This window comes from Macrotis lagotis, chromosome 7, assembly GCF_037893015.1.
Source record: "Macrotis lagotis isolate mMagLag1 chromosome 7, bilby.v1.9.chrom.fasta, whole genome shotgun sequence".
In the NCBI taxonomy this organism is placed as follows: Eukaryota; Metazoa; Chordata; class Mammalia; order Peramelemorphia; family Peramelidae; genus Macrotis; species Macrotis lagotis.
Window position 1 is genome coordinate 105949523 of NC_133664.1, and position 24193 is coordinate 105973715.

A 24193-nucleotide genomic window follows, 5' to 3' on the forward strand; every position below is an offset into this window, starting at 1 on the left:
ATTTTCCTTAGTAACATCTGACAACTTAAAAGAATAGAGAAGTTGCTTTGGTTCGTGTCCTAGTTTTTGTTGGTACCAGTACATATAATCATAGTTCTGGTCCTGGTCACATCTCAGTGTCACTTTTTGCCCTGTGCCTGTGACCAGGTATCTTGGGGTCTGGAGAATGATGCTGTCTGTCAAATCTGTGAAAGAAGGAAAGAAAAGTTAGAAGACTGAGTTCAGGAAGGAATCAAATGGTACAGCAAAAAGAAAAATATTAAAAATGCAGGCTTAACCTGTTCTTCTAGACTGATCATTTACCTGCCCCCAGGAGGCATATGGCCACCCAGCTGAGAAGTCTGATATCCATGGTGGCATCTGGGCAGGAGTGAAACATTTCTGAAGACCAGGGCTCCAGGTTGTTGAGGTGGAGCCTTTGTGGGACTGGAAGTTCTGAGGTTCCTCCTGTATCTTAATACACAGGGAGGGACTTGCCTACTACTCAGAATAAGGGTGAAACTTCTAAGATATGAACTGGAGTAGTCCTTTCAATCAGCCATGGATTTATGTGGTTGCATTTATTGGACATACTCAGTAAAGTCAGAGAGATAGCATTCTATCATATAGAGTACTGCCCTGGGATCAGAAGAATTTGGGTTCAAATTCTGCTTCTGATGTTTACTGTCTATATGGCCTTGGAGAAATCACTTGGAAATTAGTATATGAATATTATGAAATACTATTGTTCTATAAAAACATAAACAGTCGGACTCTAGAGAAGCATGGAATGAATTACAGGATCTGATGCTGAGCAAAGGGAACAGAACCAAGAGAACATTCTACACATTAATAACAATAATGTGAATTGATCAGCCTTGGGGGATGCAGCTCCTCTCAGCAGTTCAGAGAGCTAGGTCAACTCTATGAATAATGCTATCCCCATCCAGAGGAAGAAAAACAAAACAAAATAAAGGGAAAAAACCATTCAGAATCTGATGAACACCACATAAACTTTTTAAAAAATATATCTCTTATGTATTTCTTTCCCTTAATCCTAATTCCTTATACAGAAAATGACTAATCTGTAAACATGCTTAATTTAGATGTGTATGTACAATATTAACCTGACTGTTCACCATTGGGGAGAGGGGGTGAAGGTAGGAAGGGAAGGTGGAAGGAAATTTTGTAACTTAAAAATATAGATAGACATTTGTATAAATGTTGAAAAACTTTCATAACATGTATTTGGAAAAATAAAGTAACAATAAAAAAGTCCCTTGGCTATTCTAGGGTTCAGTTTCCTTATCTGCAAAATGAAGGGGTTGAATTTAAGTTAAATTTGAGGTCTCTTTAAATAAGCCTCCAAGAGGAAGCTTCTGAAGTCTTCATTTTGTGGAGAGATCTATCTGGTCTTTATACTTCTTTAAGCTGTGGTCCAGGCTTGTGGATAAACTATCCCTCTGCCATTTCTCAGTTCCTTTTTCTGTATTACCTTTTGCTATTAGAATGCAATCTCTTTGAGGTCAAGGGTTAGTTTTCTTTTGCTTGGATTTGCAAGTGCCTGGCAAATAACAAACACTTAATTAATATATGTTTCCTTATATCTTTCTGAGGTTCTTTCCAGAATCTCATTTCATGGTTTCATGGATGAGTTTATATTTGGATGATCCATTTTGTTTTTTGTACAAATTTGTTGTTGCTGTTTAACTGTGTCCTATTCTTTGTGACCTCATTTGGTGTTTCCTTGACAAAAGAACTTAGAGCGGTTTGCTGTTTCCTTCTTTAACTCATTTTTAGAGATGAGGAAATTGAGGGTTGTCACTTGCCTAGGGTCACACAGCTAGAAAGTGTCTGAGGTCAGATTTTAACTCAAGTATTCTGGAGTCCAGGCTTGGCATTGTGCCACCTCACTGCTTTGTACAAATATTCATGACAGTATTAAAAAAATTGTTTCGTTTATCTATTAACACCTAAATTTCCTTCTGTATTTCCTTCCTTCCTGCTTCAAGAAAACCTTCCCTTATGAAAAAGACTTTTCTTTTAAGAGAGAGAGAGAGAGAGAGAGAGAGAGAGAGAGAAGAAAAGGATTCAATAGATTAGAACTGTATGTACACAGACACACACACACATAAACACACAAATGTCACATTATTTGCAATATTTTTCCATACCACTCCTTCAAAACAACCTTGTGGCAAAGGGGTAGGGAGAAGTTCTGTACCTTTATTTTATACAATTTATAAAGACTGAGGCTTCCTGAATAAATGACCTGTCTGAAAGTAATGGGGAAATTTTTGGACTTTGTGCGGAGTGACATCACTAAAAATCAAGATAAGCAGAGACCAGTGAGGAAAGCCAGAAACAATGTACATTTTCTTGGCTTCATGTGGGGAGAAGAAAGACAGTGTGGTTTGGTAGCGAGAGAGAGAGAGAGAGAGAGAGAGAGAGAGAGAGAGAGAGAGAGAGAGAGAGAGAGAGAGAGAGAGAGAATCCTGGGAATCAGGAAACCCTATGTTCAAATCTAGCCTCTTCCAACACATACTTCCCTTGTGGTCCTTCACAAGATACTTCAAATCATAGTATCCCCAAACAATTCTCTAAGACTAATGAAATACAAATCAGGAGCTAACATGAATTGGAAGAAAATTTTCTCATTGGAAATTTCCTATATCACAACATGAGGTCCAATAAAAATTGGAGGAAGAGATTAAAGAATACTATATAGCTGAAGGTTAATCAACAAAACTTCAATTGTTCCTGGTAAGAAGTCAAATGCAGAGTGGAGTTAAAACATACACACACACACACACACACACACACACACACACACACACACAAAGTCCTCAAGATATAAAGAACAGCCTAAACTAAATGCATTACTGAATATTGCATAGAGTATCATCAAAGATTCCATTTTCATCACATCTAGAATTGTGTTCAGTCCCTTGTCATCTCCTTCTCAAACAAGATTCTGCATGGATTTCATGGACATCTGTGATTTCTATGACTGAAGTTTAGGGTTGCTTGCAGAGACAAATTATAAGGGTTACCCCCCACCCCCCGTCAGTACCAGATATATATCTATTTTCCTCTTCAATATCCAAAGCAAATCTCCTTGATTTTTCTCAAAATCCTCTGGATTCTAGAGGGAGATAGAACTAAATTCTGTTTGTTCAAATTCTATCACCATTTAGCTCCCCCTTTCTAAATTCATTCTATCTCCCACAAGGTGTCATTTGTTATTCTCTGACAGCCTCCTTCAGTAGTGGGTGGGCACACGCGCACACACACACACAAACACACACATATGCACACACAAATACACAAACACATACATACATACTCAGAGTCATTCTTAAATATTCTCAGGTTTCACATTCTCAGTTTTGGTCAGATCATTTGGCCCAATGATAATTAAATTTTCTATTGTATGCTGCAAATCTCTTTTTAGAGGTTTGTAGCATACAATAAAAAATGAAAATGAAAATTGAATGTCATAAATGCTACATATTTTTTCTCTACTTTATAATTTACCACCATAAATATTCATATATAAATTTATTAAAATCAGTTACACTTCATTAAAATTTTCAGTGCACTAAAGAACTGTGAGTTACTTGCTCACTTAGGGATACCTCCCTTTTGTTTCTCTACTATTCAAACATACATCTAGGAAGAAATCGCCACAACTACAATCAAGATGTTGAAGACTCTACTTGCTGTACAAGATACAAATCTCATGTAGAAACTGAAACTTTTGGGGTGACTAGGTGGTGCAGTGGATAAAGCACCAGCCCTGGAGTCAGGAATACCTGGGTTCAAATCCGGTCTCAGACACTTAATAATTACCTAGCTGTGTGGCCTTGGGCAAGCCACTTAACCCCATTTGCCTTGCAAAAACCAAAAAAAAAAAAACAAACCTGAAACCTTTTAATATATGCTCTGGGATATTTTTTGTGTCAAATAAAAATGATCAGTATTATTAAAAATAAAGGATTAGTGGAGACTAGAGTTTTTCCATGGTTTTTCTACATTTGCAGGGGTCCTGTACCCCTAACAAAAGTGAATGTCAAGGAGCAACTCTGTTTGTGTGTGTGTGTGTGTGTGTGTGTGTGTGTGTGTGTGTGTGTGTTTAAGCTGATCCTTGTAATAGATTGACATTTGTAAAAATCATTTCACCTCCTGTTCTTCCAGGCATCTCTGTCAATACTATAAGTTATAATCTGCATTGTTCAAGAAAGTCCCCATTAGTATTTCCCTACAAGGATAAAACCATAGATCTAGTTTTTTAAAGCATACATTATTATTTTTCAACAAATGTATTAAGTATATGATGTGAGTAATGTACAATTACATTTGTGGTGTGTATTAGACTGAAAAATTGAGCATAAGTAGTACAGTCAAAGTGTTGGGGAGGATACCTTTAAATTGACTATGGAACCTATGATGAACAAGTTTAATAGATGGAGTAAATTGCAAGAAGTTGAGTGCTTAAAAGTGCCAGTAGCAATAAAGAACTGGTTTAGTGAGTGATAGGGGGTGAAGTAAAGTGGGAAGGTAAGGATTCTATGATCAGATAGGATGGGGCAAGCAGAGAGTTGAAACAATAGAATCTAGTATAATCAAGTATAGCATTTTATTGATACACTTAAGGTAGGGGAGTGACAGAGGACTATAAAGTCAACAAAATAAGCAACCCAAGGAGCAATGAGTTTGCATCACATGGGTTATCAATGGCAAAGTTGGAGTCAGTGAGGATGCCGGTGAGAAGACTATAGAGATTAAATATGATGGTGTTCATATCATCTTGGAAGATAACAGTAGGGTCGATGGGAGGAGGAGGCAATGAATAGCATCAGTCACTGTAAGAGAAGATACAGAGAAAAAAATCTGGGATTCAAATGGTGAGTACTACAACTTACATTAGTGAGTACAGAACTTACATTAGTGCATCACAAAGTACATTCCTTGTCCTTTTTCATAGAATGATGGGGAGATGGAGAAATAAAACTTCCAAAGAAATAACCAAAGAGAAGTTATGTTGTATTGACAAGAAAACCAAATTTCAGGGGCAGCTAGCTGGATAGAGCACAGTCCTAGAATCAGGAGGATCTGAGTTCAAATTTGACCTCAAATATTTAATAATTGCCTACCTGTGAACTTGGGCAAGTCACTTAACCCTATTGCCGTGCCAAAAGGAAAGAAAGAAAGAAAGAAAGAAAGAAAGAAAGAAAGAAAGAAAGAAAGAAAGAAAGAAAGAAAGTCAAATTTCAGTTAAGGCAAGGGAGTGAGGATAGGAATTAAAATAAGAAAAATTAGATTAAGGTGTATAGCAGTTTGCCCACAAAATAAAACCAAACCAAAAACATAATGTGCCACAAAGAACAGTAGCAAAGTGGTAACAGAAAGATGAAGATACACCAGAAACACAGGTGTAGGATGGAAATGGGGAAGAGGACATTTGTAAGACAAGGAATCAGTATGAAAGGTCTGTGTTTTAAATAGGGGAATGAATAATTAGGTGTTGAAGAAACTTCAGAATATAAGACAGAAGAGAGGCATATATTAGAGAAAACAGAACTCTAGTTTGAGGAGTATTTTGAAATTGAATGGACTACTTCCAGTCTCCCTATTCCCCCCCCCAAAAGAAATTCTAACTGGATCCTACCAATTCAATTCAATAAAGATTTATTAATTGCTTATCATTTTCCAGGAACTGTGGAGGTACAGGAAGCTTATAATCTAATGATGGAAGGCATACACAAAAGAAAGCTGGAAGGGGAGGGGAAAGACTAGGGGATACCTGGTGTCCCTAAGGTCTTTCTTTTTCTTGCCTAAGATTTCATAATCACCACCAATATTTTCTAGATTCCTTTAGCCATCTAGAAACCCAGTGTTCTTCATCTTCTTCTGTCCCACCTCCTCTACCCCAGCTACCCAAAGCCTCTGGATGGCTTCAATTATTTATCACCATTACTTCTTTAATCCTTTCAGCCCATTCTGAACTATCCAGAGTGATTCACCCTCTCATTTAATATTTCTATCAGTCCTTTCTACCTCTCCTGCTAAGATTCACACAACTCCCTAACCTCTGTCCTTTATTGGATATTGCTCAGTGGCTCAACATGGAAGCCACTTTAGTCCTAGCTAGGATGTTCATGCCAGTTCATCAAGGATTAATGTCTATCCTCTCTGACACCCCCTCTCTGTCTCTCTCTTCCACTCTCTGTCTGTTTCTCTATTTCTATCTCTCTGTCTCTGTAAATTTGTGTCTCTGTCTATGTCTCTCTCTGGCAACCACAAACTGCCCTAGAGATGGGTTGAGCTCCTCAAAAGCCATATACAAGGTCCCTGTGTGTAGCTGTTGGTTTTTGGGGTACAGAAGGTTTGTGCCAAAAGAAGAGGTGACTCTGGAGTGTTGGTGGTCTTGCCACTAGAACAGAGATAAGGGGCAGAGTCCCCCAAACCTGGGGACACAATATTCAGGTAACAGAGGGAATTGCTTGGTCAATTGACCTGGAAGTTCTCAGGAGTACTATTGTTCCATGTTTCATACTTGTTATAGTAGTAGAAGATTAACTTTGGTTCTTGCCCCATTTCTTATTAGTAGTAATACATACTGTCTTCCTCCTGATCCTGCACACATCTCAATGCCACAAACTACCTGGCATTGCAACCAGATATTTTAGGGGTTTGGGTAACTTTGCCATCTGTGAAATCTGTGATAGGAGATGGGGGCTAAATTAACAATTAACCAGATGGAAAAGCTTTCAAACTGGGTCTTGGAGGGCAAATGAAGGGCAAGGAATTTTTCTCATTAGCCCAGCCTCACCTAATCAGAGGAGACAAACAACCACACAGTAGAAAAATCTAGTCCCCATGGTGAGATCAGAGCCAATTTAGGCATACCTGTGTGAGCTGTGGTTGGTCATTTGGCATTTCAGATATGAAGGCTGTAGCACTGGGAATCTCTTATCCCCACTGGGACCTATGATATCACAGGTTTTGTTAGACTTCCCTCCCCCAACACCACCCACCTAATCCACACTTGTAAAAGTACTAGCTTATCATTACTCATTCTTGTGTCATTCTCTTCCTAGTCTTTTACAGAGTAGCTTGGAGCTAAATTGGTCTTTACAATCCCTGGGATCTAGTAAGAGCTTAATTAAATAATTGTTGATTGACTGACTGGCTAATCAATCAATAAACATTTATTATGTGCCTAAGATGGACCAGACACTATAAAAATCACTGGGAGGGATACAAAAAGAAACATGGGAGAACTTCTGCCTTCAAGGATTTCACAATCTAAGGGGAGAGACAAGAGGCAAACAAAGATCTCATCCAGGGTCGTTTCCAGTCATCTTGATTTATATCTGACCCCTGGATACAGATGACTCTGGAGGAGAGTGAGACTGGTGACTTAGCACAACCCTCCTCCCCCCGCAACACACACACACACACACACACACACACACACACACACACACAATCAAATCCAATTCGTTCACTTGTCATGCCATCACCTCCCTGATATCACGGTCTTCTTTGAAAACTAAAACAAGCATCAACATCATCATCATTAACAACAGCAATAACATCATCAACAGCAAGAAGTATATATATATATATATATATATATATATATATATATATATATATATATATATATGTGTGTGTGTGTGTGTATGTATATATATGCATATATATACATATATATGTGTATGTATATATACATACATATATATATATATATATATATATATATATATATATATATATATATATATATTGAGAGGGAAGTCACTATAGCCAAGAAGGATTGGGAAAAGCTTTCTCTAAAAATGAGATTTTAATGAATCTAAATTTGGACCAAGTCATGTTCAGCATGAGAAAGGTCCATTCCCAAATATCTAATGGGGTTACTCCATCTGCCAGCATTATGCCACATAGATATGTTTGTGTGATTTAATGAGCCTTCTATTTTGTCTTCTTATCATTCTTGTTCATCTTTCCTGCTCAAGACTTACAGAATTTCCTGAACTCAATTCCTTATCTAGTATTGTTTAGTAGTTTATCATGGATTATATTTTCATCTCATCTGGAATGTGGTCAATCAGACCTTCCCTTAACATATCCCCTCTCACTCAGGATTTCACATAGATTCTATGGATAACTTTGTCATCCATGACTGAAGTTTAGACTACTTTTAGGGACAAGGGCTACCTCCCAGAACCAAATACACATCTGTTTGCTCTTCCAAGTCCATCTCGTTGCTCTTAGTAGTAAAGTCCTTTATTACTAAGAGCTCTTTTTTATTCCTTTCCCATCCAGACATACTTTCCCTGTCCCACATCAGATTGTCTCTTCTGGGGGGACATTTTCAATCCCTTCTGCATTTTCAGTGGAACCACAGGGCCTCCTGGTGGCCAATGGGGTAGTAGTCTTTCTCTTATGCTCTTTGTTCTACCTGCTTCTCCAGAACATAATTTGGCAGTACTTTAACTTGCCAGGATGTTTTTTTGCTGACCCTTCATCCCTGCCCTCCGAGCTAAGTCTCAGAAAGTCTTATTAGTTCTGTCAGCCTCTCCCATCACTACCCATATACCCTACCGTCCCACAGTCACCTCTTTTCTGTTTCACAGTTTCTCCTACTTTATCATTTTCTTCCCCTTGTTTGGACAAGAAGCAGCATATCTTAACCCATCAGTACTCAGTAAGATGAGAAACTGTCATTAAAATGTCCCCCCCCCAAGTCAATTGTTTAGAGTTTAACAGAAAGCCCAACACAACTCAGCATCCTAGGCCAGCAGGTGATTATACAGAGAAGGCAAAGGGAGCAACTGCTTATGACATTGTAAAAAATCTATACCTCTCCTCACTTCCTCCATTCTATAGTGATAGTTTGACTGAATTAAAGGTAATAAATTCTAATTGCTTAGCCAAAACAGAAACAACTGAGAAACAAGGGTATCTCTACTCTAATCAATAAGGACAAATAGAATAATTTGGTTTCCAAGACTATGGGCGTACCTAAGAGAGGACTACTATCCCATGAAATTTGCTCTCATTATATTTCCCCTAATATTGGGCTTGTCAATGCAGACAGAACACCTTAGATCAGTATTTCAGGAAGCATAGATAAGCAGGGAAATTTAGGAAGTAATATGTAAAAGAGAGAGACAGAGTGACAGAGTGACAGAGAGACAGAGAGAATGAGAGAGAGAGAGAGAGAGACAGACAGAGACAGAGAATTAGAGAGATGGATGGTTGGAGAAATGTTATATATATATGCATATATATATATATATATATATATATATATATATATATTATGTACTATATATGCATGTATGTGTATTGTCATGGGGGTGGAAGAGGAAGATCAAAGAACAGTGGTGAAAAATGACTCCAGTGTTCTAGGTCTGCTTGTCACTATGCTTCAACATACATTTCTTTCTGTTTCACAGGTCTTTCCAAAGTCTCTTCAGAGAACTCTGAATTTCAAAAACCCCACAGCCCTTTCTAGTGACCAATAGAGTAAATTCCTCAGCCTGTAGCCCTTTTCTCTTTCCAACCTTTGCCAAAGCAAAGCTGGATGCTAAGGGAACTGGCTAGTTAAGACCAGGATGTGTGAATTCCGGGATCCAATAGGTGGTGGACGACACTGACTGTCATCTAATTCAAAAGGAGGCAACTCCAATACATTTAGATTTCTATTTGTGAATTCATTCCTTAACAGGTTCGGCAATGATTGTTAGGAAGCCCAAGGTCAAAGTGCTTTCCTAAGTGATGGAGAAGTTAAGAGGAATGAGTTCTCTGCTATATAGAAGCCTAATGTCTATTGGAGGAGATTAAACATATATATATATATATATATATATATTATATATATATATATATATATACACACACACAGATAAGTCAGAATTCAAAGCTACATATATGCATATAAACATGTGTGTATAAACATATATGTATATGAATATGTATACATATATATGTGTGTATATATATACATATACATATACATATATATATATATATATATATATATATATATATATATATATATATATATATATATGTGCTGTAATGCCTGTGCATAGCATAGCACTCTGGTATAGAAAAAAAAAAGCTTGACTCAGAAACAGGAAGACTGGGTTCCATTTCTAATATATATGAGTGTGTGTATCTGTGTGTGTGTATATATACACACATATATAAAATATACACATATATAATATATTTCTATAATACATAAATATATGTGTATAGTATATATGTATTATACACATATATTTATGTTTCATGTATATGTAGATGTACATTTATGCATATTTTTATGTTTGTATGTATGTATGTGTATGTTTTCTGGACAATGGGCAATGCTCTCATGCCTTACCAGTCACCAATAGGGTAAACCTAAGCTCCCTTGCTTTTCTGCAGTATTGTCAGATATTTTCAATGAACACAAATCTAGCTGTAAGGTCAGTTATCACATTGATGCAATTTTTATTTTTAATTTGAAAGGGCTAAAAGCCAAGATTAAGTAGAGGAGATTTAGTGCATGATTTTTTTTTGGTCCCGATCACTGTGTACTAAATGTATGGATTGATTCTCTATTTTTGTCCTAATTTGGGGCTAACAGGCAACACCAAGAAAAAACAGGTGCTCCAGTAGTTAGCACCACAGTATACATACATGGAATCATCGATTATAGCAAATGGAGAAGTTTTGAATACTATGGAGAAATTCCCTTTCCTTAATAGTTTACTTTCTAGGGATGCACACATTGAAAATTATGTCAATGCATGTTAAGTCTAGCTCAGTGTTTGGGAGGTCTGAAAGAAAGTGTGCAAGAGAGAAGGTATTAGACTGCCAAATATACTCAAAGTCTACAGAGCTGCTATGTTGCCCTCATTGTTGGATGCCTGTAAAACCTGGACAGTCTACCAGTGTCATTCCAGGAAACTGAATCTCTTCCATTTGAATTGTCTTAGAAAGATTCTGTTGGCAGAATAAGGTAACAGACACTAAGGGTCCTTTCTCAAGCTAAAGTCCCAAGCATGCAAACTCCACTGCAACTACACATGGGCTGGCTATGTTGTTTGAATGGCAATTGTATATTTGCCCACTATTTTACAGAGAAATCGCACAAGGATGATGAAAATAAGAGAAACAAGTCCACTCTCAAGGGCTCTCTGAACAACTCTGGAATTGATTGTGAGATTTATGAGACATTGGCTAAGGACAGCCCAGTATGGCATTCCCTTGTCAGAGAAGATACTAGACTTTATGAATAAGCAGAATTTTTTTAAAAAGTAGAATGGTAAAATGTAGAGAATACTTCTCAAATGTTCATATGGACTGCCTGGTGGTGAACATTTTGAGCTTCTATTGGTCTGATTCACCACAGCTGAAAACCCTGTAACTCTAAAAAAGTGATGTCATTTTGGTTGTCTTAGAGTATGAAGGGCAGCAACCAACCATGGTATGCATATACATGTATATTATTGTTGTTAGTCATTTCAGTCATGTCTGATTCTTCATGGTACCATTTGGGTTTTTTTTGGCAAAGCTATTGAGCCATTTCACATTTAAGCATGTGTATATATATGTATATATATATATATATATGTGCCTATATATATGTATATATATACATATATATATGTATATAGACATACATATAGTCTCACCTCAACATTTCAGGTATTCATAGTGATAGTTTTGGTTATTTACAGAGTGGTATCAATAAATAAAGGAAAATTTTTGTAGATATTCAGCATGCTACAAAAAACTAAAAAAGAATTTAATATATCATAAATGCATGAATACTATATAATTTTCATTTGTTTTATAGTTTACTATAATAAATATAAAATGCAAATATTTATTATAAACAGTTAAATTTTATTAAAAGTTTCAATGCATAAAAGAGGACTATGGACTATACACTCTCTTTGGAAACACCTCCTTTTTGTTTCTCTATCATCCAGACCCAGTCACATGATTTTCTTCATCAGTGATGTACCTTATATTTTTCATAGCAGAAGGAAAACATGAATAAGTTGCTGCAGTTATACTTGAGACTTCAAAGATGCTACATGCTCTGCAAGATACTAATCTCACACAGAAATTGCAAATTTTATGGGTACAGTGTACTGTGTTATTTGGGGTTTGTGTTAAATAAATGGGATCAGAAATATTAAAAAAGGATATTTTTTGTGGGGGGATAGAACTATTCAGGGTTTTTCACATTCACAGTGATCCTATATCTCTAACCACAGTGAATGTCAAGGAACAACTCTGTGTGTGTGTGTGTCTGTGTGTCTGTATATAGGCTGACTTGGAAAAATCATTTCATCTCTTGTGTTTCCAGGCAACTCTCTCTATACCATTATTCAAGAAAGTCCCACTCATATCTCCCATCATCAATAAAATCATAGGTGTGGGTTTTTAAGCATGTGTTTATTATTATTATTATTATTCAACAAATATTAAGCACATGCTATGTGTATATACTATTATATAAGTTGTTTATTTGTCTTTCAATGACAAGTAAGATACACGATGGAGTCTTAAGTGTTGACCAGAGTACCATTAAATTGACTCACTTTCAAATCCATGATGAACAAGGATTGAAATCTGTCTAGGAGTTTAGAATATGAAGTAAATGGCAAAAGGTTGAGTGCTCAAAAGTGCCTGTCTCAATAAAGAACTGGCTAAGTTAATTATGAGGTTGACAGAAGATTAGAAGATGAGGGTGCTAAGATCAGATAGGATGGGGAGGGGAGAAAGTAGAACATTGGAAGTGAAGCAATGTCTAGTAGTATAACCCAGTAAAGGATTTTCTTGAAGCATTTTTAAGTTGGAGAAGACAGACAAAGGTCTGTGAAATCAATGAAATAAGCAACACGAGGATTAGATTGGGTCATCACAAGAGTTGGAGCCAGGGAGGATGCTAGTAAGAAACAGGCTATGAACAAAGAATAGGAACCTGGTGTTAAAATCATCCAGGAAGATGAAAGAAGGGTCAATGGCAGGAAGGGGCAAAGTATAGTTTCAGTAATTATATGAGTAGATACTGAGAAAAAGCCTAGGATTTAAAAGATAAGAACCAGAGAAAGAATTCAAAACTTGCATTAGAGTATCATAAAGTGGTCCATTCCCTGTTACTTCTGTTACTTTCAGGAGAAGGCCAAATTTCAGTTAAGGCAAGGAAGTGAAGATAGGGAAAAAAATAAGAGAAACTGGATCAAGTTATAGGGCAGTTTTCCCACAAAATATAACAAAGTCAAAAACTTAATATGCCACAAAGAACAATAGAAAATCAGTAGTAGAAAGATGAAGATACCACCAGAAGCACCACTATCTGCTTTTCTGTTCTCTAATCAGAATGTACAGGACCAGCTAGGTCACAATGGGGGAGAGAACATTGGAAGTCAGTATGAAAAGTTTGTGTCTTAAGCAGTGGGAATGGGTAATTAGGTGTTGATGGAAGCATTAGTTATAGGAGACAGACGAGAGGCAAATGTTAGAGAAAACAGGAACTCTGAAATGAAGAGGAAATTGAAATTAAATGTCACACTTCCAAGTCTCCCATTCCCACCCCCCAAGCTATAACTAGACCTTACCAATTCAATTCATTTCAGTAAACATTTATTGTTTTCCATTTACCAGGAACTGTGCTAGGTGGAAGAGGTATAAATTAAAAAAAAAAAACCACTTCTTCATTCAAAGATCTTATAATCTAATGGGGGAAGACAGTACCCAAAAGGAAGCTGGAAGGGCAGGAAAGATACTAGGGAATATTGGTGTCCCAAAGGTCTTTCTTTCCAATTACCAATTAATTACCAATAAACCTCTCTAAATTCCTTTGACCACCTAGAAACCCATTGTTCTTTATACTAACCTCTCTCACCTTCTCTCCTTCTACCTGTCTAAAGCCTCTGGATGACTTCAATCATTCAGCACCATTACTTCCCTAATTTTTCTCATTCCTTTCAGTTGTTCTTTCTTTGATTTCTGAATTTTCCTGAACTCTCCAAAGAGTGATTCACCCTATCAATTCTTTCTGCCTCTCCTGCTCAGACCCACAGAGCCCTCTGGCCTAAGAACTTTATCAGGTATTGTTCAGTGGCTCAACATGAAGCCCACTTTAGTCCTAGCTAGAATTCTCATGCCAGTTCATGAAGGGTTAATGCCCACCCTCCCACTTTTTTCCTCTACATGTAACAGGTGCAGCCACAAACCTACCCTGGAGATGCATTGAACTCCTTTAAAAATATACACAAGGTCCCTGAGAGTAGCTTTTGGTTGTTGGGAATACTGAAGGTTTGTGCCAAGAGAAGAGGTGACTCTGTAGTGCTGTGATCTTGCCAGTAGCACAGAGATATGTGGCAGAGTCCCCTAAACCTGGGGACACGATCTTCAGGTGACAGAGGGAATCGCTTGGCCGACTTCCCTGGAAGTTCTCAGAGGTACCATTGTCCCGTGTTTCATACTCCTTATAGAAGTAGAAAATTAACTTTGGTTCTCGTCCCATTTCTTGTTGGTACCAAAACATATTGTCTTCATCTTGCTCCTGCTCACATTTCAGTACCACAGGCTTCCTGGCTGATGTAACCAGATATTTGGGGGTTTGAGTAATTTTGCAATCTGTGAAACCTGTGATGGAAGGAGACAAAAGCTAGGAGATCAACAATAAACCAGGAAGAAAAGTTTGCAAATTAGATCCTGCAGGACAAGTAAAGGGCAGGAATTTTCTTTCATTGACCCAGACTCACCTAATCTGAGGAGACAAACAACCACACAGCAGTAAAACCTAGTATCCATGGTAATATCATAGATGCAATTGGGGCATGCCTGTGTGGGCTGTGGTTGGTCATTTGTCATTTCAAGTGTGAAGGCTGTAGCACAGGGAAACTCTTATCCCCATTGGATGATTTCTTTCAATGATGTCACTGATCTTGTTAGATTTCCTTCCCCCCAAAACCATCTAAGCAAAATTTATAAATGTGCTGGCTGTCATTCTCTTTCTTGTGCCATTCTCTTCCTAGTCTTTTACAGAGCAGCATGGAACTAAGTTGATCTTTATAATCTCTTGCTCGTAGTAAGAGTTTAATTAAATAATTGCTAACAGACTGACTGAGCAATCAATCAATAAACATTTATTATGTGCCTAAGATGGGCCAGACACTATAATAATCACTAGGGGAGGATACAAAAAGAAAATGGAGAACCCTGCCCTTAAGGAGTTCACATTCTAAGGGGAGAGACAACTTGCAAACAAAGATCTCATTCAGGGTCATCTCCAGTCATCCTGATTCATAGAGAGTCCTGGACACAGCCCCCCTCCCTCAAATCCAATTCAATGTGCTTGTTATAGCATCACCTCCCTCATGTTATGGTCTTCTTTGAAAACTAAGACAAGCATCATAATCAACATCATCACCATCATCATCATCATCAACAAGATATACATATATATATATATACACACACATGTGTGTGTGTTTATGTGTGTGTGTGAGTGTGTGTAAAATGAATAGAAAGTAACTGAGAGGGAAGTCACTATAACCAAGAGGGACTGAGAAAGTCTTCCTCTAAAAGATCATATTTTAATGAGTTCAAATTTGTATTGAGTTGCGTTCAGTGTAAGAAAGGTCACATTCCCAAATATCTAATGGGGCTAGTCCAAATGCCAGCATTATGTCACAGATATGTCTGCATAGTTTAATATGACCCTTCTATTTTGTCTTCTCACCAGCTTTATTCATCTTGCCTACTCAAGACTTTCAGAATTTCCTTATCTGGTTTTTCAGAATGTCTTGTCTAGTACTGCTTAGTAGTTCATCATAGATCTCACTTTTATTCCATCTAGAATATGGCCAATCAGACTTTCCTTCATCATTTCCCCTCTCACTCAGGATTCCACTTGCCATCCAATACTGAAGTTTAGGGCTACATGCAAGGACAAGTCACTCCCCAGAACCAGATCCACATCTGTTTTCCACTTCACTTTCCAAAGTTCATCTCCTTGCACTTTCTAATAATCCTCCGGATTCTGGAGGCAAAGCTTTTTCTAATGAACTAGTTCTCTCACTACTCAGTTCCTTCTTTCCATCATTCATTTTATCTCCCACAAAGAGTCATTTGCTGTCTTCTACCAGCCCACTTCAGTAGTGAGTAGGCAGGGAACAGGAATTATAGGAGTGATGCATGTCTTTAGTATTGATTAAATTTATTTCTCTCAGTTCTTAATTGACTTTAGAGTCCCTAAAACATGATTAAACCTTTACCAGTAAGAGTTCTTTTTTTTTGTTATTCCTTTCCCATGCAGACCGAATTTCCCCATCTCCCCTCAATCTGTCTCCGGGGGAACATTTCTAGTCCCCTCTGCATTCTCAATGGAACCACAGCACCTCCTCATGGCCAGTGGGGCAGTCACCAAGTTTTCCTCATATGATCTTTTCTGGCTGGTTCTCCAAGGACAGAACATATCTGACAAATATTTCAACTTGTCAGGATGCCCTCTGAACTGAACCTCAAAATGCCTTATTAGCTCTTCCAACCTCTCCCATCACTACCCACATACCCTGCCCTCCTACAATGACCTCTTGCTTAGATGCTTATCACCTAGCCTCCTTCAAACCAACAATCCTCCCCAACACATTCCTTTTATGATTTCACAACTTCTTTTTCTTATCATTTTTTCTCCCTCCTTAGATAAGAAGTGGTTTATCTTGACCTCTCAGTACTTAGAAATTGAGAAACTGTCAGCAGAATGTATCCCAAGTCAGTTGTATAGGGTAAGAGTTAGCCCAGCAGCCCAATCTTTCAAGTCAGCAGAGTAATTGTACTGAAGAGGCCAAAGGATAGCTTCTCACACAGTTATAAATAAGCTCACCTTGTCAGACCCCAAATCCTATCTTATCCCCTTGACCCTATGAGGAAGGACACTTTTGATGAGAGGTATTTTTAGAAACTGGGGGAAGATACTTTAATCCAAAATCTTTAGAAGACAGACTGCATCTTCTGTAACTCTTCCCTTCCAAGTCTGATTTCTTACCCTCCACCTTACATCATACTCATAACAACTGGTGGCACAGTGAATACAGTCCCGGATATGGACTTAGCCAGAGCTGAATTCAAATCTAGCCTCAAATACTTACCAGTTGTTTAGCCCTCTAGTGTAATTGGAAATTTCAGAATTTCAGTCTTTGTTAAGGATCAAATGAGATTGATTTTTTTAGTTCTTCACCCAGGTTCTGGCACATAATAGATGTTATGCAAATACTTATTCCATTTGTCTCAATCATTGCTCTAGTCTGTTTTCACTGTCAGGAATCTCCAAGGTTTGTCCACAGTGGAGGGGAGAGGGTGTACAGTTTCTTCCTTGAGGTCTTTGATACAAGTCTTGAAATGTGCCCAAATGCTTGTTATATAGAAGTTACTAGAATTAGGACTTACAGCAGTCACTATTAAGGGAAAGGGCTTTTGTTTTGCTTTTGAAATTTTATTTTTTAAAATCTTAATAGTACTTAATATTTTCCCAATTACCATGTACAATAGTTTTCAATATTCATTTTTGTAAAATTTTCTCTTTCCTTCCTCTTCCTTCCCCAAAATAGTAAGCAATCTGATATGTTATACATTCACAATAATGTTAAATTTATTTCCATATTAGTAGCATTGTTAAAGATGAATTAAAACAAAAGGGGAAAACCATGAGGAAAAAAAATTTACAAAGTGAAAATAATATATTTTATCTGCATTCAGATTCCAAAATTATTTCTCTGGATCCTCTGGATCTCTATCTTTCAGAGCTAAATCTTTCATAGTTGATTATCACACATTGTTGCTCTTATGTTATGGAATGTTCTGGTTGTGCTCATTTCACTCAGCATCAGTTCATGTAAGGCTTTCCAGGTTTTTTGGGAAATCATCCTTCTCATTATTTCACAGATAATTACTTGATGTCTCATAGAAAACATACTGAAGTGAATGTTGATTCTGTAGGGTGGCTAGGTGGAGCAGTGGATAGAGCACCAGCCCTGAAGTCAGTAGTACCTGAGTTCAAATCTGGCCTCAGACATTTAATAATTACCTAGCTGTGGGGCCTTGGGAAAGCCACTTAACCCCATTGCCTTGCAAAAAACCTTAAAAAGAATGAAAGTTGATCCTGAGATACCTGACTTAGTATTTTTAAATTAAATTATTTTTCTAATTAACAAGAATTTATTTTCTCTTTTTTCCTCTCTATTCCCCCATACCATCATTGAACAAACAAGTTTTATTTTTTGAAAGAAAGCAAATATGCATTTTAAACAAGAAGCAAAATCTCTCATTGGTCATGTCCAAAATTGAATGCCTTATTCAACATTTTGAGTTCATCCTTTCTCAGACATAATTGTGGTTTACCTTCCTTTTTTTTTTCTTCATAATGTCATCATTGAACAAATTGTTCTCCTGGATCTGCTCACTTTACTCTGCCTTACTTCCTATAGGTCTAATAATTTGAAATCATTCATTTTATCATTTCTTTTGGCACAATAGTATTATGTTACATTTACATATTACAATTTGTTAAGTTATTTCACAATTGATAGGCATCCCCTTAGTTTCTTGTCTTCTACTACCATAACAAGGGCTAATTTTGTACAAATGAGTCCTTTTACTCCTTTTATCTCTTTGGGACATATCTGGCAGTGGTATCATTGGTCACAGTTGAGTAACTGAGTTCTAAATTATTTTCCAGAATGATTGGACCAATTCACAATTCTATCAATATTACATGAATGTTTCTTTTTTCCAGAGTCATTTTTAATTTGTAATTCTTCTTTGTTAACTTTGTTAGTCTGTAAGGATGAGAAGGATCCTCAGAGTTACTTTAATTTTTATTTATAAATGAAATAAACTTTATATATTGGTGACTTGGAACATTTTTACATAGTTATTTATGGGTCAGATTTCTCATTTTGACAAATTTCATATCCTTTCATCATTTATCAGTTAGGGAATGGATCTTATTCTTATAAATGAGAATTATCTTGAAAATAAAACCCTTCTCAGGGAAACTTGTTGCAACCTACTTTGGTATCTATTGTCAAAAGTGAATATCTAGGAATTATGGTAAGAGTTATAAAAGTGATTTGTGAATGAAATGTGGTTTCATGAAGGTGGGCTTTTCTGAAAACGCCAATTTTTTCTTTCCTTGTAAAAGCCAGCCTCTATCAGATTGACCATAGTCATCACTATTCTCTTTCTTCGAAAGTATGAAGAAAACACTGCATGTATTACCAATTCTAACACTAAGCTTTACCCCAAATTAAAGCAAAATGAAAAGAAATTAGGCTCGCTAGAATCAAACACATTTTTTAAAATTCCTATTTAAGATGGGCACTAGAGATATAAAACAAAAGTGAGACTGTCCCTATCATTAAAGAATGTATATTTCCTAGAAGGAGGAGCAGTACATGCAACAATTTCACAGCTAAATAGAGATGCAAAATAAATATGTGCACAATAAATTGGAGAAGTCACTGAAAACTAGGAGAATCAGGAAAAGTCTCTGATTATAATTAATATTTTTAAGAAAGATTTTATTAATTTTGAGTTTTACAATGTTTCCCCTATTCTTGCTTCCCTCCCCCCATCCCCAGCCTCTACTGGAGCTAGGAATTCAAAAAGGTAGTGGGTGGAAGAAGAATATTCCAGCAGAGAGTATAACCTGTTCAAAGGCAATGAAATCCCAGTAGGTAGATATATTTGTGAGGAATAATGTGTAATTAACCTAGCAGTCAACCACATTATGAATAGCTTTACATGTTTGAGGAACGTATAGTATTTTTTAGAATAAATACATTGGGGACCCATTAAAATATTTTAATTACTTGAGGCCAGTCTATAATTTTCAGAAAAAGGCATGGCAGAATATAATTTACAGAATGTCATTACAGGGGTATCTCTCTCCCTTTCCGAGTAAATATTCATGGCCCTGGGAAAGGATTTTGAGCTCTTTAAATAACTTTTTGTTCAATTATATAACCTAAGTATGTAGAGATGAAATAAACATTTGCAAGGCCAAATAGAAATAAAAAAGAGATGCAATGAAACAAATAGCATTTCAAGTGCATTTGCAGAGTCAAATTTAGATTTGACATAAGGAAAAAATATCCTAATAGATCTATCTAGATTTCCCCTTCATCACATGTCTTCAGAGTCTAAGTGCCAGATATATAATAGAAAAGATTGATTTTTAGGTATGAATTTCATTATACAATATTTTAATATACTGGAAATCTGTAAGATTTATCTTACAAGTTCTTATTAGTGGAATAAATGAATGAAATCATAATTAATAATTCTGACTCCTGGAGCAAGTACCTCAAATCCAATCACTAGGTAAAAGCATCTAAGGGACCTTTAAGTCATCTTTTAAGACCTCAGATCTCAGGGCACAAAAGACCAATACATTCACCCAATTCAAAGAAATGGAGGCCCTGAGACACCATGAGGTTTCTGGGTGCTTCCCACCTGACGAGAGGATATAAAGGAAACCAAGCTACAGAGAAGTTCTTCTGAGAGACAAAAGAATGCCATCTGGTAGCTTCACTAAATTGCTTTCACAAAATAGACAGTAAGCTGGCTTGTTTTGCCCTTCAGAAAAAAAATAGCAGGACTCTAAAATTCAATGCTCTCAAACAAAACTCTAGAGTTCTCATGCTATGAGTGTGAAAATCAAAGTATTAAAATATATATTTTCATGTATAAAAGTTTAGAAAATGATGCTTTCAAATATCCCTTCATTCTCTTTGGCACAGATAAGCTTGACCCTTATGGATAAATTATATTTCTCAATCTAATTCTCTTTCCATCAAAGGAATGGTATACAAAGAGCTTCTTTTACCTGAAAATCTAACATTCCCCTAGGTAGCTAGATGTGTTTGTTCACCTACTCTCACAGATGAATCCTGGTCTTCTTACTGTCTGTCACAGGAAGCAGCATATATGAAATTATATCTAGACTTTTTGTTTAGAAAAGTATAAGGAAGAGTCTGGAGTAGTGTTTGAGAAAGGAGTCTAGATTATACCATGCAAGGTAGCAGAGTAAGTGTTATATACTGGAAAGAGTACAAGATTCACATACTTAGTAACTGTAACAATAAAAAGTCTCAAAACTTTCAGTTTTTGAAAGATTGTAAGGTGTGATGGACAGAATTATGGAGAAACAACCAGGAATACTAGTTTAAATCCTTCCTCTAATACATATTAGCTGTGTTGCAATGATGTGCTGATTAGAATATGATTAATGATTAGAGTAGAAAGGTATCATACTACAATAATGAAAGAATCTTGAGTATATAAATTTAATCCTTGTAGCATATTTAGAGTTATATGAATTAGTCCCCCTGACCTAGGTATAAGTCCTGTTCTCATGTGTTTGAAATATACTTGGAGCTGAGTAATGTTTTTAAGACATTTTGGGAGAAGAAACTTTATCCCCAAATCTCTATGTGTCCTCAATTTATATTTTATGATTTCACTTTCTTCTTTTTATAGGTACCAGCCTTTATCTCTGCCCCTTCCCTCATTTAAACCATGCCCCAGAATACAGAGTTGTCTTAGCCATAGTTGTATTTTGCCTTCCTTTACAATCTTCTTCAAGTAGGTGTGAGAGAGAAGAAAACAATGGTTTTGCTTTGGTCCTTGAGTCAAGTTCCTCACTGTCACTGGCACTGCAGAAATAGAAGCCACTATCACTGGGATTTATGCCAATTACCTTAGAATGAAGGATGTTGAATTAATTTTCCTGATAGAGAATTTGGTTGAATTAAAGCCTTCTTCGTAGCCAGGAGAAGAGTTTGGGTTGGAAAGGACAATTGGTACCAGGCTCTGCTCTGGAGCTTTTAGTACAACAAAGTGACTGGAACATTGAAGCCTCTCAGATGACATTGGATCTGCACTGAATCTCCTCTCCTCCATATCCCTTGGTGTGTGGTTTTTGTGAGTCAAAAGCTCCAAGCCCAAAATCTGGTGAAGAAGAGGTCAATAGACTTAGGTATTCTGGAGTCAAATAAATATGTAAGTTAAAACCTCTCCTATCTCCTATCTCCTTCCACCTTTCATTTCTTAGTCATTCATTCATTCATCACCACCTTGCCACCTAAGAACCCAAGACCATGATTCATTCTTAGCTTCAGGGTATTTTCTCTATTAAACTCTTCCTATGGTTTTCTTCTCTACAGTCTAGTGAGTAAAGTCCTCTCATAGACTCCTCACTGCTCTAGAAGATTTGGGGCTTTTCCCCTATTACCCTCATCATTTTCCCACCAGTTCTCCAAGTTCAGCAGACTTACTAGAAGCAACAGTAATGTCAGCATCTTTATTACTGGTTTTTCCTATTCTCTTGTTTGCCTTAAAGAAAAGATTGTAGATAAGGCAATTGGAGTTATTTTCTTTGCCATTCCTCTTCCTCTGTCAATATGATAGATTTCTACAAAATCTCAAGGAGTTACCAGCCCTCTGCTGGAGCTCTATGAGAAGTTAAATGCCCTTTACAGGGTCATTATTCTCATTTGAAAGTATGCTTGATTAACAAGACCATCTAATTTCATCCTCTCCTTTTATGGATGAGATAGTTGAAAATTTACTTTTGTCTTGCCCTTGGATTCTGATGACTCTGGAGGAGAGAAGGAAGTTGATGACTTTGCACAACTCTGCCTCATTTACATCCAATTCACTTGCAAGTCAAGACATTGTCTTCACAATGTCGCACTCCTCTTTGAGAAAAGACAAACAACAGCCCTTGAAACCCAGATTGGTTAAATGACTTTTCCACACAAATAGGAAACAATGGAATTGATATTTAAACATTAGCCTTCAGTCTCCAAACCTAGTACACTCTCTCCTCTATTTAATTCAATGAATCCCTAAACTATCTGCTTTTCTGTTCTCTAATCAGAATGTACAGGACCAGCTAGGTCACATGCACTAGCCCTGGAATCAGGAGGACCTATTTCAAATCCAGCCTCAGACACTTAACACTTATCTCCGTGATCTTGGGCAAGTCACTTAACCTTGTAAAAATCCAAAAATTCAAAACAAAAGAAAAAAACATAACCTAGAGATTTTCTTTACAATTGTTTAGCTTGTGGTCTTTCAGAGTTGGTTATTCAAACCCATTCTCAGAGTAAATTCTTGTTACACTTTCTAGAGGGACAAAAATAGAGAATTTTTAGCTTCTTTCCAACTATTCCTATGAAGTAGTAATTTCCAATCCAACACTTTTGGAATCCCATGGAATTAATTCTCTGGTAATTTCTTAGATCAAGGTCCCAACATTTCTAATCTGTAGATGAGTTGAGTAAACTTCTCTTTGGGGCAAAGGAAACAAATCAGATAAACTCCAAAGAAGGATTTTATAATATTTACTGATCTTTTCAAAATCTGGTCCTTTTGACAGACTGGAAAAGGGTACATGAAAACTTTTTTAAGCGTTCTTTACAAGTTTGGAAAATCTAGATTTTTTCAAATGCTTTCATCATGGAAAAAAAAATCCATCTGATCTGAAATTAGGTGTGAATTTGAAAAACTCAAACAACCTTTCATATGCTTTGGAAAATCACAAAGTGTGTTTACATAACTTGCAATCATCCCTTTCTTCCTTCTCCCACTTTGCCACCTAAATAAAAGGTCACAGAAGACCTCCAAGCTGTTATATCAATAGCTAAATGTTAGGACAACACATGCAGAGAAAATAAAGAGAACTACAAAGGCAGCTGCTTGAACTGGAAATTGAACTTGAGTCCATTAAGATACAGGCACCAACACAATTAGGAAGTCAAGATTTCATTGTAGAAAGTACTTAAGACAAATTAAGGGAAAAAATAAAGTAATAGACAAATTTTAGTAAGAAATTAGTCTAGTCCTAATTAAAGATGGCAGAGGCCATCTAATCTAAATTCCTCCCTTTTAGAATTGAAAATATACTAGACATGAATATCATCTTATGAGACTTCTTAATTAATCAAATATTTCCATTAATGATATAATTCCTTTCTATTTTAGAAATAACATGTAAAATTTTTATTCAATTTTTTAAAAAACAATTTTAAAAACAATTCATTTGTAAAGAAAGTCAGTACTTAAATTTACTCCTTTTAAAATGTTTATTTATTTTAATTTGAACTTAAGGATTTAA

The 24193-nt window shown here is 36.5% G+C and overlaps 2 gene segments (V, D, J or C); both read right to left on the reverse strand.

Moving 5' to 3' along the window:
• The window catches only part of LOC141492841 (T cell receptor beta constant 2-like), a 439396-nt gene that overhangs the window by 306822 nt on the left and 108381 nt on the right, over positions 1-24193 (reverse strand).
• On the reverse strand, positions 13859-14876 carry LOC141492844 (T cell receptor beta variable 3-1-like). The segment is given in 2 exon segments: positions 13859-14655; positions 14775-14876. Coding segments are annotated over 2 exon segments (438 nt in total).